Below are 20,404 nucleotides of genomic sequence, written 5' to 3' on the forward strand. Positions count from 1 at the left end.
ATACTGTATGTTTGTTACAGAGAGCTCTATCAGCATGCGACACCTCATGGTGTGCCTCATGTTCCTGGGCACCACGGTCTCGTACGCGACGCGCGTCAGCATGAGCGTCGGCATCGTCGCCATGACCTCCAACAATTCACACGGATATACGGTATGTATAAAAAAAAAACACGCTTACTATTTTTTCCTTACACTTCCGGGGATCTCCTGAAGAAATCTGCTTGGCACAGACAGCATACCTTAGCTGTGGAGTATGACCTGGGTTTCAGCCCTAGGTCGAGTAAAACTTTGTGTGGATTTTAGTGATACTTTTAACTCTATTCATATTAAACCGTTTGTTTGTTTTCTACTTAAAAAAGAACATTGATCAATTTGACTCGTTTTTAGGCTTGTCATTATTTTTGGCATAGCATCAAGTTCTACATTGGTCAATTTCATTAATTTAAGCTTCCGCATGACTCATCAAGTTAATTCAATTAATTCCTTAAACAACTCGTTAACTCAACAGTAATGTAATTGAGTCTCACTACGGATTAAATTTCATACTTTACGGGACTGAGGAGTTTTAATGTCATGACTTCGCATACAGTGTGCGAGCGCTCCGTGCTCTCATGTTTTTACATTACCTAGTTACTGCAGCTTTCTGCTTTAATATAACTACTGCTCGTAAGTGCATTGAAATGAAATATATTGCATTTTGTTCTAAAGTTGTGGCTTTTTAGTTAATGGTATTTTTTATATTGTTAAACTAAGCAATGTGTATGAAACAAAGTTCAGTTTCAGTAAACTTATAATTACTATTTTTTATAGTTAGTGACCGCTACTTTGTGTCGTGTTTATCGTCAGAAACAAATTCCATAGTCTCAAGTCTCAAGACTCAAATTATTTTTAACCATATTATTTTGACTCTGGAAGTTTCGCTAAAGACGTAATTCTAGTCGATTCATAAAAAGATCAAATCAAATATATCCTAAAAGAACATTAACCGTTATCTCATAAACTGGCAAATAACACCGTTTTATGAATGCTCGTGAAATCGAACCAATCCGATATTAAAAGATATAAAAGTTCTCACAATTCAAATATTTGACAGTTACTTTACATTTACTTTCCTAAAAATTGATTAGTAAGGGGAAAATTTGAATTTCAGTATTTTTGTATTAGCTGTCAGTTTATTGAAATATTTCCTTTTTGTTCCGAAAATTCCCAATAAGATTTTCCGTGTTGACATTTGACGTAATAAATTAATACTTCTTGGTCGTGAATTAGCTGTGGAAGCTAATCATCGAAATAAGCGGTAAAGCCTGGTTGGGAATGGTACGGATTACTGAGGCGGAGGTCAGCAAGTTCAAAACCCAACGCACACACTTTGCTTTGAATGACACATAGTAGTTAGAACTACTGTACATACATACATAATATAACGTCTCTATCCCATAGGAAAAGGCTATGGACTACAACTTTGCACGATTCTGGCATACTTCTCTCGCTTCCTCCACCTTCATCAATATTTTCATGCATTCGCGCCGGTTCAGGGTACTTTTACCCTTTACTAAGAATGTCAGATCTGACATTCGAAGTTTCGCATTATACATCCTCTTTGTCAGTCTTCTATTATCCATCATCTCCAAATTCCCAAACCACCTTACTTAGATCTATGGTCAATTCGTTATTTTTTTTATCCCTAATTAATTTAACCCCATTTCTTAGAAACATAAAAACGATGCAAAGTATAGGGTCGTTAAGTAAAAGCTTATTAATAAGCCCAAGGGTTAGAAGCAAGAGGGAGGTAATAAATTAGGAGGATAAAGTTGGCGTGGAGCGAGGATTCATCCTCACAACCCTCCATTAATCAAAGATAGCCGATGCCGGAGATGAATCTGCCTTTTGTTGTAAAAACTACACAACAAATAGGGGCAATCTGTCTTATACATTTCAATACTAGTTGTGGCTGGGACTCTGTCCGCATAGATTTTTATTAGCATTGTATATTTCTTCGTCATATTTCTTAAATTCCTTAATGAACATTTTTATGGTTTTTTCCTGGAATTTATTTGCGTTTTTCGGGATATAGGTACCCAAAGGGGCCACATGATATATCCGTGTACCGAATTTTATCTAAATTGGATTAGCGATGACTGCTTCTAACAAACGTCCAATATCTACATACTTTATCGCATTTATAATGTTAGTGAGATATGAATAAATAAAACTTCGCGCTAAGTTAACGTTATTCCTTTCTCTGTACATTGACCTTTAAGTTTTTACCCATCGAAATTAACTCGATTCCTTATACAAAGAGCGACGTTTGGAAGGAGCTCTTAAAACCATTTTGTTCAACTGTACCTTCGCCATTTTCCTAAATGACTCGCATTTTGTTGGTTTTGCAAGAAAGTCTTTAGTTTCTTTGCTATTATAGCTTTTATGCTGCATCTGAATTTTGAACGCCGACTTTAAAGCGATAGTTAATGGATTCTATACCCAGAGCGAAAAGAATAAGAGTAAAATGAAAAAAAAATATCTAATAAAATCAATTGTACAGGGTCCTTTATTTAAAGACTCCACATACTGTAAATACAGTAATCATAAAATTAAATTCAGATTATCATATTTTAAAGTCTATAAGTAAGTTCACTAACTTATGTGTTGCTTTTATCAATACTAATTAACAGTAATGTTTATTTCCACATTGACACAGTTTAATTTGATTCGATACAACACCAACATAATAGATATTGACTGCTAGAAATAAACAACTGTGTATCCCGCTTTCGAAAAATATACGTATTTAAATATTTTTTCTTTAACATTCTAAGGGCATGTTTCACAACTTCTGAGTAATTGCTAGTCGCCACATAAATTTATAACGCGACCAAATACAAACGTCGCACTATAATTTATGCTCAAATAAATGGTAATAGAATGAGTACTATTTACATTGGCTGTTTAATACAACAGTAGTCGAATAAAATACGTGAAACACGTCCTAAATATTTGAATTTAAAAGCTATACTGTATCTTCCAAAAAACCTATATTTTTTCTTATCTCTCTCAAATAGGCTAAGCCATACCTATTCAACCAGTGCTTTCAATACAACATTATACAAACGACAGCTCATCTATTTCAATATCGTCATTCCGGTAACGAGCACAACAGCCCCCGGTTTTTTGCCATTTCGATGTCTGAATTATTACCTTCGGAAGCTCTTTTGTAGGATAATGTTTTTGTATGTGTGAGGTCTTAGTGGAACTGTTATCAATTGCTAGACTCAAGCGAGATATATTACGTGAACAATGTGAGCCAAAATGGTTCGACTTGATCAGAATAACTCAAGAGAGCCATAAAGTAAGATAAAATATTTTTGAGGTGTTAAGAGATTACAGATACAAAATAACCTAATATTACTAATTGTCAAGGACATACAGGCTGTTCGCTTGTTAACTCTTTTATAATACGTCATTGAAGAGTAATCGTAAGCCTTTTTTTTAATTAGTAACATGACCAATGTTTGTTAGCTTGACAAGGGTCGGCTTGTATAAACACAGCAAACTTTTGGGTGAGCGCTTTAGGCGCTCGCAACCCTTAAAGCCTAGATGGTGTACCTCCTATTTATAGGCAGTCGTTACCCCACCATCAAGCCTGAAGTTTGTCCCTCTCATCATTCACTACTACAAAAGTCTTTCACAAAAAATACCCTCGAAAAGACATTTGTAGAGATACTCGTTTTATATCCCATTAAATGGCACCGTTAAGGTCTGGAAAACCTAATAAACTATCAAAGAATCGTCCAGATTTCGGTTGCGCAACAAAACTGTTCGAAAAACGATCATTTAGCCCAAATGAAGTCGTTTTTGGTACGCGGGACGCATTCAGAAATAACGACCGATTTGCTTCGAAATGGAAATTTGAAGCTAAACGACAGAATGTTCTAGATGAGATGATGAGTGTTGAGTGTGAACGTACACTGAGCGATGTCTGGACTTTAAATGGGTTTTCAAACTAAACTAACCATGTCTAATGGGTATAGTCTGGGCAGGTACCGCCTTATTAACTTTTTCTATCGCCAAACAATATTCAAGCACTGTTGGGTATCAGTTCGAAGGATATAAAAGTTCCCATATTATATTCTATCCCCCCATTTCCCCAATTCATTTCATTACAAACTAGTTGACCCGACAGACGTTGTCCCGTCTTAACTATGAATTTGCAGCTCGTATTCTGTCAATCGCTGAAATTAACTTTTCTTAAATTTTCTAACGTTCCGCTCAACTTCCTTAATTTTTTCTTTCATAAGATCCTTCTCCCGACAATAACAAAAACAACAAAAAAAATAGTAAAATCAGTCTAGCCGTTCACGCGTGATGGAGTGACCAAGGGAATTAGGGATTCATTTCTATATATATATAGATAACATTGTTTGTGGCAAGCTGTGCACTAAAACCGCACTTCGCTAGAATTATAGCTTAATCCGAACTAGCCTTCACTATCCAGCGATCGACTTATTGCTGCCAGTATTCCCACGTGCTACATAAGCTTTTAATTCAAGAAGATTAGTCTCTTTAAACACCTGACGTAATAGGTCCCGAGCGTGTAATCTAGTATTTATCAGATCTAAATCGAACATGCAATTACAGTTCTCGCAAGCGTTCGCTTTTATATCTTTCTTTTAGATGTAATTTGGACTTTTCTCGTTACGATTATCACCAGCTCCGTGGCGATTACCGTCTGGTTTTTTAACTATTTTATTTAAACAAGGCCGTCTACTGAAAAAAAGACTAGCAAACGTATTTTGAATTTTTATTCGTAATATTTTTTGGGCTTAAATGTACGTATTTATAAAGTCATTTTATGTTACATTATAATCAATTATTTTAAACGATTATTCGTAAAAAAACATGGGGGAAAAGGAAGATGTAAGAATTAAACCTACAGCCTATAGCTTTAAGTACATTTATATACTGTCCTTGATTTACAATCATAAACTGTACATTTCTTACAGGTATTCGACTGGGAACGCGGCACCCAGGACACGATCCTCTCATCGTTCTTCTGGGGCTATGTGATACTGCAAGTGCCAGCGGGCATGCTGGCGGGTCGGTTTGGTGGCAAGTTCCTCATATTCGCCTCCATGGTGTCTACTGGCATCGTCAATCTGTTGGTTCCTCTTGCTGCTGTTCATGTGAGTATTTTTTAAACAATAACATAGTAGAACGTTCTAGGTGTCATCTGCAGCCTCAGAGCAGCAAGTATAATGCTGATTTTAAAGTCTGCTACTACTTTTTTTATTGCATTTAATGACAAGACATGCTTGCGGTTCGCCTTTTTTCTATATAATATGTAAATCGTTCAACCCTACTACCTGTAGGGTTGAACAATAAAGAGGTGTTATTAGCTTCATCCTTAAGTTGCATAAAAAATATCAGCATGAAAACTTTGCGAGTCCATCACCTTCCATCCCTTCCTTTTTACTAAATCCTAACAGTTAGACAAAGTTACGAAATTTCCACCGAGTGATTTATTTCGTCCGAGCGAGTTCATTTCTAATAACATTACGATATGAGGGTAACTTGGGCCACTATATTACTGCCATGTGACGTCACAACTTTACAAATTAAACCGTTTTCCTGCTGGCGTTTAATTTATTGTCTTTTTTGTATGTTACTTTTTATGGACGTAAATTGTAATAGAAATGTTATAATACGTGGCGTTCGAATTATAGTTTTAAACTGCAGTTTGTTATGATATAATTGCAATCAAAGAAAGATGTAAATAATTAGATTATCGTTCACGATCAAAAAAATGTATTCGTGGAATTTAAGTCCCTATAATAAGTTTTCCTCGATAAAACTGTTATTATTTTAAAATGTTATCTATTTATACGCAAAACTTCATATAAATTTATTTAATAGTCTGTGTGTAATTGGCTATGAAATATTATATACAACACATTAAAGCATATTTATAATATTAAAAGGACCTATTCAGTTGCAAAAAAGTGAGAAACAGTACCTATTTAGAACTGATGCCAATTATATGTATAACATATTACGTAATGTCCGATCGCGGGTATTTATTTATCGTATTAAAATAACTGGGACACTCAAATCCGAAACCAATATATGCGAATTACAAACATTTGTATTAGATCGCATATTTCATCCTTTTGACTTTCATTTTTAAATCATACCGGTTTAAAATTCTATAGAGTTTTCCATTCTGAATGGATAAACTCAATTCTATCCCTCGCAATCATCGATGGTCGATTGTTAGTAATCAGACTGAATGCTGTTAAACTACTTCTCTTCCTCATTTTTCTCTAACAATTATTATTGAAGGCACGCTCAGTTTACTTAATACAATAACTTCTAGTTCGTTTGTAGAATAATAGAAAGATAAAATTAGAACATGAGAAAATTGGAATGAAATATTTATTACAAAATTCAATTTGCGAATTTGTTACAAATAATTTTGCTGTGGTTTATTTAGAATATCGACAACAGTAAATAATAAAAATGAGTCTTGGTATTCAAAACTCCTCAAAATATTAATCCATCAATCAAATAAATAGTAAATAGATCACCTCGAAAAATTAAAAAGAAATTACACACAAGTACTTTCTCACATAAAAACATATTTAATACAATCAATACGAAAAAACGTTTCATCGCTAAAATGTTTCAAGAATCTAAATGAAAGATTGAATACGATTGAAATGCTAATTCCCAGATAGTCCTATTTCCACCGACAATAAATCTCGTAACATTCGACGCGGTATCGACATACGAATTTTCGTCTCCGCACTGCGCAGTGCGGGCGATGAAAATAAAATGGCATCATTTGTTGGCATTAAGACGACGCGTTAGGATTATTCTATGTCTAATTGCGAAGCTTTGTGTTGGAATATAGGCTAATGGGTCGTTAGAGGGGCACGATGTTCTTTGTTATTGTAAATGAATTGGTAACTTAGAGCAAGGTTTAATTCTTTTATTCAATTTCTTTTTTACAACTGAATAGCGTTGATATATCGCTCACACGTGGTCAGCACTTTTCATGCCTTTTAACCTAATGGCATTACCAACTTCGAATCATGTTCATACTTTTTTACAGTTTTTATCCGCTGTAGTTCTAACAGCGAAAATAGCTTCCCTTAACATTCGCTTATTTAGATTATCTTGCTATACTATTATGTAAAAACACCAACAAGATGTAGACAGTAATTTTATAAAGATGTGTAGACTACTTAACCAGCACAAAAATTTAGCTGCTGCTCCCTTATAAGATAAAAAGAAGCGGTATTTAGTAGAACAAATGAGACTGGTATAATTTACGTCGGTTGCCGTAGCAGCGCTAGTTTGTAGGCCATCAGGGTTCTTTATTGCCGAGGCGTTTGTCTCCCGCGGGCACAATCACGCGTACTAATTTATGAAAGTGAACTAACATGTTTCTGCTATGGTAATATTTGAGAGATAAAATTCATAACTCCGAATCGCATATTTATGTTATGTTTAATTTAAAAAAACTTTATGTGATGTATATTAAAATACTTTTATTTTTATGAAGACATTTTTTACTGAGGATACAAATGTGTATAGAGGTTTGAAGTTTTGAATTTGTTCAGCTACTTATGTGGGTGACAGTGAGTGTTTAGATACCGTGTTTTGTAACGGAGAAGACCGCATATGTATTTTGGATATACATTGTTAGTGTAAGTAATTCTATAGGTATTTATATCGCCAAATAGTGACTACTCAGTGTCGCAGTATATAGGATACAGAAACTAGTGTAATTTACTGAGCATTTTCTATAATATTCATCTAATCATGCAGTACTTAGTCAATAGACAATAAAATTATGTTAGTAATTTGAAAAAACACCGTGGAATATTAAAAGTGGTACGTACACTTTACATGGCAGCCGATGAAAATAATTAGATAATAATAATAATACCAGCCCTGTATTATATACTTGCCCACTGCTGAGCACGGGCCTCCTCTACTACTAAGAGGGATAATAATTAGATACATTACTTTTAAATTCATACATAAGATGAGTAAAAGAATCACCATTTTATATCGCTACATTTCATTAGACATAAATGTCTACTAGACTAGAATTACCCCTTTATCATTTGCGTTATTTGTTCAAGACTAAAACGGCTTCTGGAGGTCACACTAGCGTTTATTGGTACAGACGTACGACAAATCGAGATTTGTTTTAGTAATGGGTTTGTGAGAATTGCGGGTAATAATGTTCCTGTATCGTTATTACGTTATTAAATATTCTAAAATAATAATACTTTTTGTCAAATAAAAACATACGTAAATTTTGTGTTGCTAAGGTAGTTTGAAGATAGTTTGGTCTACACAATGGGGTTATTTGACCCGGTTGGACTACAGCACTGTCTTTAAAACCGTTTTGTTATGTTGTGGCGTTAAGGATACTGAGATTATCGGAAAATCAGCATTTGCTCTACCTCCATTAGCAATGCCCATTCCACTTCTAATGTGGTAACAGACTTAAATTTATTTTAACTGCAATACTTTAAGTAAATTAACTACGAACTCAAATATCAATTTCCCAAAAATGAACTTAAACATTCATGCATGTTGACAAATTGCAGTCAAATTTTCAAAATAACATACTTACTTACATCATTTTCTGAATGTGAATTCTCAATAAATGCCAACCTTCCGATGTCCTATCCTCCTGTCTTAAGTCTCATGTATTTTTTATTGTGGCTCGACAAAGTGGCTTCACTGCATCTAATGTTATGCGAAGTGTAGCCCATAGAAAGTACCCACCGGCCAAAGAAAGTGTTTAATAATGTTGTATTTTTTCAGGGTGACTGGATCGCGGTATGCGCGTGTCGTATTGTTATGGGGTTGACGCAAGGCATGTTGTACCCCAGCTTGCACGGACTTCTGGGGCACTGGGCGCCAGTGGCGGAGAGGAGTCGGCTCGGCACTTTCGTTTATGCCGGTAAGTTATGTCTTATTTCACTTATACAAATTAATCTTACTGTAACGTGAGATCACAAATCGCAACAAAATTTACGTATTATCGACCAGTTTTAGTCCAAAGAAACAAGTTTTGAAACTACATACACACTCGCTCCTTTTACCTTCGAAAGGGTAGGCAGGGGTGAAACTAAAGCACCCAAGAGAAGTTTTAATAACGATTCGAATTTACGATCTAATATTATATAAGTAGTCTAACTACGGCAACATTGTGACTATAAACCATTTTAGAAATTGTTTAGGCCTATTTTCACTTCCCTTTTAAACTTTTCGCACCCCAAATTCTGTACCCTGCGCACACAAACTGAGAATAACTCAATCGGAAACATAATCATGTTGCGGTGGCCGTACAAACGAGCGCTCGCCCGCAATCCCCTTAGAACGAGTCCAATTGTTTTGGCGAAGTGTCGGCCTCCCAACTTGTTAATAGAGGTTAATTACATGTACCAGAACTTTGAATTTGGCTATAAGAGTCAGAAGTTGTTTGTACTATCGTTGGTTTCGCGGCAGCGTCGTGTAGACTGAGGATGTAGGCTCGATTCCTAGTTCGGGAAATTCGTGTTAAACGTGATTGCAGTTTGTTCATAGTGGCAGTAGGCCCACCTCCTAATGTATAATATACTCCGTGAAATGTGGCACCAGTTGCTTCTCTACCTAACTTTTTAGCGATAAAGGCTTGACCTACAAAATTCTATTCATCTAAATTTTCGTTTCACTGTTCAAGAACTACACCATTAATGTCGTCTTAGCAAACACTCAAAGCACAGGATACTATGTCTTCTAGTAATAAATTCCTTTAATAGACTTCAGAGCTTCCTGGAGATCAAACTGCCATCAAATTACCGTGCAAATAAATTGGATGTTTAATACAAGATGAGCTCAGAGTGTAGTTTCACCTTGCTAAGCGTCGCATAAAGATGTCTTTGGGAGTGCATCCTATTTCCTGCAGCATTACTGACGCATGTCGCTCAAAGGTTTGTCGAGAGAAGTCTGATAGGTTTTAGCAATATTTACGTTTATTGGAATGGATTTTATGTCATGATTAAATAAATTATTTAAAGCAATACCTCGGTGGCGTAGCTGTATTGTGTGCGCAGTACAAAACCGCTATGAATTCCCGGGTTGGAATGCCGAGTCGGGCACAGAGATTTTAATTTTTCTACTCAGTTTTACCCTCGCCCTTTATCACGTAATGGAACGGTGCACATATGGCGAAAAATGCGTGCCTTGATTGAACGTATGGCTTATCCCTTCGGGAATTGAGGCGTAAAGTGCATTTGTTTTGTGATTATTCAACGTATAAAAGACTGTCTATATCTTGCTATCATGGTAATAATATATTATAGGTGCCAAAGAATGTGACTACTCTTTATATAAGGTAAGTATACAGTAGAACTTTGATTCTTGGATAAATCTTTGACGCGAACGTAGACACGAACAACATATGTTTTAAAAAAAATATAGCACGTCATTAACTTTATTATATTATGTGCAAATGTAAATATAAAGTAAAAGGAACCAAAATATCACAATTCACTAAGGAATCTACGTGAACATGTAAAAACTAACCCCCTTATTCATAAACGTTTTTTATCTAAGGACGAAGTAAAGCTGTGATAACAAGCCTGTTTCTCAGTGCCCAACGGCACTGTGAAATAGGCATAGGGCCGTTGTGATTGGTTATTATTGTTGTATTTCAATATTAGCCAATCACAACGGCCCTACGTCTACGCACTGCGAAGACTGCCATGCCGTCAGCACTGAGAAACAGACTTGTTATCACAGCCTTACTCGGTCGTTAGATAAAAAACGTCTATGAATAAGGGGGTAAGTCTATGAATCTAATCCTTAAGGACTTGTGACGTACTAGGCGCATGGCAAATAAGATTTAATCACCTTAGGGTTTGAATAAAAAAAAAACCTTTTTGAATCTCCTCTGCAACTTCAGTCTAGCTAAATATAATAGTAATGCAAACCGCTTGAGAATCGGTTTGTATTTACAATGAATGCAAATGACTTGTGACTTTATATCCCACTAGATTTTGTGAAGAAAATATTCCACTAAAAATATCTGTGCGGCGGTTCTGAAATTTTTCATGTCGCCTTAGGGAAATTTATTTATTTTCTTTAAGTTATAATAATTTTTTTTTATTTTAAGTCTGCGTCTTTTAAACCCTGATGTTTTACATTACTTTCTTTTACCTCATCCATCTAGTTGTAGAGCATTTGAACTGACTAGATTCTAGATACGATTAGGCGAGCACACAATTTATTTTTTAATACTAAATAACGCACTGATATTAACCAGTGTTGGTATTTATGCTCGAAATTGTAATAGGCTACATTCACTTGCCCTCATTAATAATCAAACACATAAAGGCCTACCAAAATGCATGCACTGATATCTCGCTCTTCAGAGATGTAAGCGGGAACATACATCACATTTATTATTACATCTATTTCATCAGGCGCTCAACTAGGCACGATAATCGAGCTGATGACCTCTGGAATGCTCTCCGCGAGCTCCTGGGGCTGGCCTTCTGTGTTCTACGTGGCTGGTATCACATGCCTGGTGTGGTCAGCGTTGTGGCTCGTGCTCGGAGCCTCTACTCCTGGCACTAGCAGATGGATCTCTAAAGAGGAACGAAAGTACATCGAGACGAATGCCGGCTCTGATGATATTGGACATACTGTGAGTATTTTTTGAAACTGGTTATACTTTTTTTCTTTATGCGATTTAATCAGGAGATAACTCGATGAGAATCTCTCCAATTGCAAAGCGAGGGATAAAATTATTAACTAAAGTGGTAATTAGTATGAGTATTAAGGTTTATACTGGAAAAAGTAATTTTAAAGGTGACTATCATACTGTTATTGGTTTCGAGGATGTGATATTACACCAGACTCAGAAAATCATGGAAATACCGCTTATTCTACACAATTATCATAAATGCACTTGTAGTTTGGACTGACTTGGTAATTAAAATCACTGTATGGATTTATTCTATAACTAAGTGTAACCGTTTGTTCTTCGTCTTTTATATTATGGCACCACCATTTATTTATCGGTGATGTTGCCAATGTCGAGTAATAATAGCCCACTATACTATACTAAGTCTAAGATAGAATTCAACTATTTGTTAGTTTTTTAAATAAGTAAACAGATTTAAAACTACTGTTAATACTGTCAACGTAACTTTGTTTCCATAGCGAATAACCTCTTCAAAAGACAATGGCTGTACATCTTATAATGTCCAATATAAATAAAACGATTTCACAATATAACTTCGATTACGATTAAATTATTTGCACTCAACATGTTATTGATAAGGGAGTTGAGTGTTTTCTTTGATTTACAATTATAAATACACGGATCGTTTAAAGATATCAAATAGCGTCAAATTGTTTACAGATAAAATTGTAAACGTTAGTAAACATTTCATAAAATCACGTGTTTAAGTATATGATTATTTGAACAACTGTTTCTCCAGGGCTATGGTAACCTAAACATCTTTTGTATGATAAACTGTTCCGTGAATTCCTCTTTGGTAAATTCTACACCTTTTAACGAAAGTCTGATGAAATCGATTTCGTCTTTTGGAAATTAACCCAATCAAAACAGACCGACTAACGATCAAAACGAATAGATTTTATGTTACGAATTTTCGGTATACAACTTCACTGATTTCTTACTCGAGGTATCGAAGACTGCAGCATGGTCATGGAGTGGATTTCTATCTTGTGTATTCATGTGCTGTTTTTGATTGATAGAAAATGCCGACACCTTGGCGTAGCATCCTGACCTCGCTGCCGTTCTACGCGATCCTGCTCGCGCACTGCGGACAGAACCTCGGCTTCTGGATGCTGCTCACCGAACTCCCGTCTTATATGAAGAACGTACTGCATGTCGACATTAAGGAAGTATGTATTTATTTACTTTTTTATAGGGACGGTAAAGCGACTTCACAGCGCCTGATGGTAAGTGGCGTGGGTCCAAATAGTGACTGACGAGACGAAGTTACTCTTTGCAACCAGACATAATTAATAATAATGCCGGCCAGATTGAAAGTGGATATACAAACACAGATACTGTTTTGACACGTTGTGTACGTTCAACGGTGATAGCTACCCGGACGGATAAATATATCCTACCGATATAGTGGAAATACTTTCTGTATGTAGCAGTTTAGTTTCATCACTGATGTTGCTAAAGTTTTTTGCATGGTCGCTGTCGCTTATCATCAGAGGAGTCAAGCGTGCTCGTCAGCCTACTTAGACAATAAAAAATATATATGGTAAAAAAATTACAAACACATAATTGGCTGGCATAATTGTGTCGACTGCCGAGGGGTAATCGGATATCGTCAGTCGACATTGTATTGGACTCCACTCCACTTACTATTAGGTACTGCTGGGTCACACTGCCATGGCCGCATAAAAAAATACACGAATTGAGAACCTCCTTTTTTTAAAAGGCGATTATAAATTATCAATCAAAAGTAAATCAAATCAAAAGATTTTTATCACAAGTCCACGTTTTATACTCTACTTCAACTACACGGGTAATATTATCTCAATGTCGCGTCTAGCTTAGTAAAAAAGCAAATAAAATTACAGGAATGTTTTCTCAGTAACGAAATGTACTAAATATTTGCTTTGCAAAAGTTTTCACATGTAGCTCTGTTTAAATGTGCCCATGGTATATAATTAATTATACATTTATGGTTCACGTTTGTTTCAAATGTAAATTATTTATAAGATTTCTCTCTCACAATTCGCTATTATGTGTCTGGTGTTACAAATTAGCAGCGACTTCAAGGTGCGTAACTCGTTTCTTCAGTATTTCATTAGCGAAATAGAAATTATAAACGACTTTCATCCATCTGCTTCCCGGATGAAAATTATTTTTATTAAATACTAGCTTTTGCTTGTGGTTCCACCCGTGTGATAAAGTTTGGCCAGGGTAAATCATTTCCTGAGATAAAAATTTGCCTATAGCAGCCAGGAGCAGCAATGTTCCTATTGGTGAAAGAATTTCTAAGATCGATCTATCATCTAGTTCAAGAAATTAGAACCTACAAATTTACAAACAAACAAACTCACAAACTTTCCTTTTTTATAATATTAGTAGTGATAATAACAATGTTAATTTATATATTTGTAATAGATTGCCATATAAAATATCATGCTATATTTTAACATAACTATACCAACTTCAAGATTAACTGATTCACATATTATTATATTTTTAACCCGGCAATATGTAAATTGAGTGTTTTATTCCTCAAAAAGAGTTTAACACGAGTAAGCCACGAGAAAAATCTAATCTTATAAATATGAAAGGTTGATATACTTAGCAAAATATTGTGGTCTAGTTTCATCTCGTGATTAAAACCTTTGATGGAAGCTACAGGAGTAAGTTCTGATGAAATATTTATCAAACTCGATCTTTCACGTCAAAGCATGGATAGCTTCCGAGTAAAACATCTTCTTCGATACACAGTTGATTAATATTTGCATTAGGTTGCGGATTTTGGTTAAATATTATTTTTTCGATTTTCGCACAGAATTTATCTTTGTAGCCTTTCGATTAATATCCCAATTTCCACTACTTTAAAAATTCTTAATTCCCTTTATTGTAACTGTACGATAGTTTCCGTGAAAAATCTTCAAAAATAAAAGAAGATTTATGTAGTCTCTTGGGTTTATTTATTCAGTATTTGGAAAAGCTAATACATACCAGAAGAAAGTTAGTTATAAATTTATTTATTCCTTCTCAATGCTACACATATAAGCCGACCCCATGTCTATTTGAATTAACTTTTGTATATATTCCACAGAACGGTAAGCTATCAGCACTTCCATATGTGGCCATGTACATCCTCAGCTTCGTGTTCAGCTGGACCGCCGACTTTTTAGTGAACAGGAACATCGTGCAGCTAGTCACTTCTAGAAAGATCTTCAATACTATCGGTAAGTACCTCTGTATGTTCATTTATAATAGTCTTCATGTCTAAACAGGCAGATTTTTAGTCGATCAATGATTAAAATCATTTCAAGAAAATTCTATTATTAGGTTTTTCTTTAAACTTTTTTCCAAGACAGATTATATTTTATAATCGTAATCAAGAAGTTATTCTTGGCTCGACATCCAACATCTTTAATAATTTAAATAATGGTGTTTGCTTCTACAATGTACCTATTATAACCTACCTGGATAACTGCTACAACGGGGCAATTCATTTATAAATGAATATTTACTTAATTTAGGCCATTTTTAAACATAAATGCTTCTAATTTAAACATGTGTATAACTAATATCTTCATACTGGTGAAGTCGTCTAACTCCACTCAGTAAGCTGGCGCTAATAAGCACCCGTAGACATTCATTTTAATAAGCCACTTCAGTACTCGCGCAGTTAATGAATTGCTTTTACATTTACAAAGGAATTTATAATTTGTACGCGAATGTCAATTAATTTGGTAGCAGCAGGTTAACTAGGTTTTACTGTTAATTCCCCCAGACTTCGTTAATGTAGTACCTATTTATTTTTCTTAATGAATCTTTTGATGTGACGTTGGTATTTGCTGAAACTGAATCGTATATATATAATAATTGTATATATATTTGCCTTCACTACTAAATAGTCACTTTGTAAGCGCATACACGAATATATATTTGGTCTCAGTAAACATTTACATTAATACATTTAAGCGGCGGTAGCTTAATTGGGTGTGGAACGGACTGCTAAGACGAATGTCCTCAGGTTCAAATCCCAAGGGCACACACCTCTGACTTTTCTAAAAAATCATGTGTGTATTCTTTGTGTATTTATCGTTTGCTTTAACGGTGAAGGAAAACATCGTGAGGAAACCTACACATTTGAGAAGTTCTCTATAGGAATTTCGAAGGTGTGTGAAGTCTACCAATTCGCACTAGGCCAGCGTGGTGGACTAAGGCCTAATCCCTCTCAGTAGTAGAGGAGACCCGTGCTCAGCAGTGGGCAAGTATATAATACAGGGCTGATATTATTATTATAAACATTTACATTATAGTATTGCATCAAAAATAATCTAGACATCTATTATAAACTTAGTAATATACAATCTTGTATTTACAGCGCACTGGGGTCCAGCTGTTGCATTGCTGGGGCTGTCGTACTTGCCGCCTGGTCACCTGACCCTCGCCGTCGTCATCCTCACCCTTACAGTGGGACTCAACGGCGCTCATTACGTGGGCTTTATGGTGAGTACTCATATAACATTCATTTTTAAGTACCATATTCTTTCATATTAAAGTATAGAAAAGCTGCTGTAATATTACAAGAGAAATAACCCTTCGTCTACCATATTTTAGTAATGCGGGTGTTTACTTTATTCTTCTGGTAAAATTTCAGTCATCGTTAAAACTCGCGATAAACAATATCAAATGCAATAAATAACTACGAAAAATCAGCAGATTATCCAAATTTAATTAAAAGATTACAAGCAGAAGTGAGAAAGGTACAAATCCCTAAATAAAAATCTCTATAAATCGCCGAGCCTCGGGGACTTACACGGGATCGTTAAAACGAGCGCTAAACGGTTTAGCCAGCCGAGCAATTAACTATCCTGGTTATATGGATTGCGAAGCTTGCTTTAGTTGAAAAGTTAAAATAATTGAGGCGCCATTTTACAAATTCCGTCTTGTTAGTTACCTTTACTAAGAAATAGTTGAATATTAAACAATTTTACTATTAAGATACGTTAATTACATATACTTTTCATGAAAAGTCGGAATTCTGAAGCTCTTTTTAATTTATATGTTAAGTGACTAACCTGGTGTATAGCTGTTACGCTACCATATTAATAATATAAAGAAGCTTCACATAGCTACGTAGGCTAACCATAATAGTTAGCAGAGGGAACCCTACACAAAATATAACATAAATACGGTCTACAAATGGTTCTAATGGTAATATATTCTACATAAAGGGAAGCCGACAGGAATAAGGTTAAATAGACCCTTAGCCACCGATATTTATAATGTAACCCAACATCTTTTTCTCCCGACGGGTAAGCTGAGATGCTACTGATCCAGCCTTCAATGGCCTTGAATAGAATCTCTTATGGTTACCAGCTTTATGTTTATCTGTCATAGCATAAGACTAATTACTGTTTCTTTCTCTTCCAGCTATCTCATATCGATCTGTCTCCGAACCACGCGAGCACCCTGATGGGCATCACAAACGGAATCAGTGCCATATTCTCTATCATGGCTCCTTTGAGCGTCAGCATTGTTGTTCAAGATCAGGTAATTAAATATTATTGTATTGGAATTCATATTTAAGAGGCAGGATTCGTGGAAAATATGAAATAGACCGAGCAGACGAAAACAGACATCGCGATGCCCAAATTTTGAAATTTGTTTGAGAACAGAAGAATAAGGATCTTTTATGGAACTTTACTTAGTTGTTTATGTACTTATTAATGAATGAAGGAAATAGTAATTGAATATGGTCACATAGCGTTGCTCTGGGTAACTCTGATAAATTGCGACCGACTATGAAAACTCACGATGACATACAACCACCATAGTTTCGACCTCTGAAGCAAGTTATATAGACATTAAATCATATCGGTGATTACACCAAACGACTTCAAAAAGAAATAATAATATCAGCCCTGTATTATATACTTGCCCACTGCTGAGCACGGGCCTCCTCTACTACTGAGAGGGATTAGGCCTTAGTCCACCACGCTGGCCTAGTGCGGATTGGTAGACTTCACACACCTTCGAAATTCCTATAGAGAACTTCTCAGATGTGCAGGTTTCCTCACGATGTTTTCCTTCACCGTTAAAGCGAACGATAAATTCACAAAGAATACACACATGATTTTAGAAAAGTCAGAGGTGTGTGCCCTTGGGATTTGAACCTGCGGACATTCATCTTCGCAGTCCGTTCCACACCCAACTAGGCTATCGCCGCTTTAAAAAAGAAAGAATGGATAGATATCATTAATTGTTCTAATCGTTGTCAAAGATGGAACTAAGCTTATAGTTTTATTCTTCATTTCCAGGGAGAGGCCTCAGAGTGGCGAAAGGTGTTCTTCATTTCAATAGCGTTCTACTTCCTGAGCAATCTCTTCTATTTGCTGTTCATCTCTGGCGACGTGCAGAAATGGAACGAGCCGAGACCTGCTCCTATTGGTTAGTATGAATAACGAAACTATCATAATACATAAGCGAGGATAGCTCATTACTAAACATACCAATATCTTAGAAAAATTTTTAGAAATCCTCACGCAACTATAAATTTCAAGGGACCAATCAGTAGCTTTCCCATATTTTGTCATTTTATTGTCTTTATTTGATATTTTACATACATGCGTGACGTATTAATTCTTCAAGAAAACTTTATGAACGTATTTCTCGGCTGATAAACAAAGCACTATGGTCCATCAGGCCGTATACAAATAATTTGTGTTGTAGGCATTGACATAAACCGTCTCTGTAAACAAATCGTAAAACCAAACGATACAGTTTTTACGTATATTTCTGCTACATTTGCAATTTCTTGCCGTTGTTCGCATGATGAAGTTTATTATATTTTTGGGTATTTTTACGACGATATAAAGTCCCAGTTATTATTGGCCTCTACAATTTTTTATGAGCCAAACGCACATGACTTTTGTCAATCATCACACCTGGCTCCATGATGATGGCTCATCCAGCATCATTTATTGCTGAGAAGAGCACACGTTACTTATTCGTCGAAAATATTTTTGGATATCTGTTACTTAGGGCCTATTAGAACGAATTCATTATTAAGAATTAAGAAATAAACTACAACTACTTGCCTAAAAATATTTTTATTTTTTTTTATTATTCTAGATTCTACAGTATTGTAATTACTTAAATCTAATAATAAATCATATTTTCTTGCAGAAGACGGAGTCAAGACCAAAAAGAAGAAAGTAACGCGACAAGGAAAAAGAGCACAGGAGAACACAAGTTTTGATAACGATTAAGACATTTATGTTGTAAGCTAGTCATAATTGTACATTAATAAGTTATCAGTGATAAAGTAGGGGCTTGTTTCAGAATGTCGCAGTAACCTTCAGCCGACAAGAAGCACACAACTAATGTAGAAAGTACTCATGAGCATTGTTATTCACCAGCATAGTAAATACCTAATTAATAAGATATTTGACTATGTTCGATTTTGAGCATTTTGTAATAATATGTAACAGCAATTAACACAAAAAAGAAATCCTTTGGTGAAAACCGCATTAAAATCTGATAAGAAATAAGGCAATTAATCAAATTTCTAATATTGCTACGTGTAGGAGTGGGCGTGGAGTGAGGATATCGCTCCATCTCTGTCTTTTGCATACATTGTAATGCCCGCTGACGTCACATGCAAATCTTGCGTCCCTTTTCTGTTTTTTGACAATCACCTCTCCTGCCTAATTTCAATGGCTTATAACTTGTAGGCTTTTCACCAGATTTCAATGATTTTTTTCTGTTCTACAATTTATACGACGTACATATTTTATAAATGTTTTAATAAAAATAAGTTAAATACCTTAATGTAGGACTTGATACTTACCTAATTATTTGGTTTTGTTATTTGTTAGACGAGAAGCAGTTACTGAGACGTGGTGAAATAAGCGCTTAGGTCAAGTTTAGTACAAAGGTACCAAAGCGAAATTACGAAATCGATTAATTTGACGATATTAAGAATTCGAAAGTTGAATATACATTTAATTCCCATCAAAAGGTAGGTAAAAGTATAAATACTTATTGGGATTCAAGTACAAAAACTGGATTTGAAACAATAAAGCCAGAACCATATGATCCTACCCTTTAGCTTCAATCAAATCTATTTTTACTGTGAAATGATTCCAAGTGTAACAAGTCCATAGCAGTTGAAAGATCGCTACCTAGAAAATTATTTTATTGTATAGTCCGACCAGGAAAATAGAAAACCTGTTTTGTTCGTGCCACTATTGCTTCTCTATTTTAAAGTTAGCATTGTCAATACTAAAAGTTATTTCCAAATTTTACTATAAAATGGTGGGGTTTTTTATGTTCCTAGTCAGGCTGTAATTAACATAAGATTCGCGTATTGTCAAGTACTTTTGGAGAGACTACAAAGAGCTTAAGCACTTTAACATCCATTGCAAATTGCTGGTCCAATCATTCAGCCATTAAAAACAATCTTGTTACACTATGATATATTAATGTAAAAATCTTTGCCAACATTTCTTTGTTACTAGACTCAACCAAAGACATTATTCGAGCAGATTGTGATCCATTGTGCCTTAAACGTATTTATTTAGTTAATGTAAATAATATTTATTGCGAAAGCGTCGAATGTGTAAATAAATGTGAATAATTGTA

General features: G+C 35.2%; 1 protein-coding gene across 1 annotated transcript; it reads left to right on the forward strand.

Annotated features, from left to right (window-relative positions):
• On the forward strand, positions 1-20,404 carry LOC115442912 (putative inorganic phosphate cotransporter). The gene is made up of 10 exons (XM_037438571.1): positions 1-151; positions 5,001-5,180; positions 8,842-8,980; positions 11,487-11,710; positions 12,790-12,939; positions 14,859-14,991; positions 16,140-16,264; positions 17,192-17,311; positions 18,079-18,208; positions 18,947-20,404. Exons 1-10 carry the CDS (start codon positions 8-10, stop codon positions 19,027-19,029), a joined length of 1,428 nt encoding a protein of 475 aa, XP_037294468.1. The 5' UTR covers positions 1-7; the 3' UTR covers positions 19,030-20,404.

This window comes from Manduca sexta, chromosome 14 (assembly GCF_014839805.1).
Source record: "Manduca sexta isolate Smith_Timp_Sample1 chromosome 14, JHU_Msex_v1.0, whole genome shotgun sequence".
In the NCBI taxonomy this organism is placed as follows: Eukaryota; Metazoa; Arthropoda; class Insecta; order Lepidoptera; family Sphingidae; genus Manduca; species Manduca sexta.

Bases quoted from the DNA above. Each gene is read 5' to 3' on its own strand.
- LOC115442912 (XM_037438571.1), top strand. From the start codon at position 8: ATGTTTGTTACAGAGAGCTCTATCAGCATGCGACACCTCATGGTGTGC. The intron at 152-5,000 runs GTATGTATAAAA...CATTTCTTACAG, and splicing joins ACAATTCACACGGATATACG to GTATTCGACTGGGAACGCGG. The intron at 17,312-18,078 runs GTAATTAAATAT...CTTCATTTCCAG, and splicing joins GCATTGTTGTTCAAGATCAG to GGAGAGGCCTCAGAGTGGCG.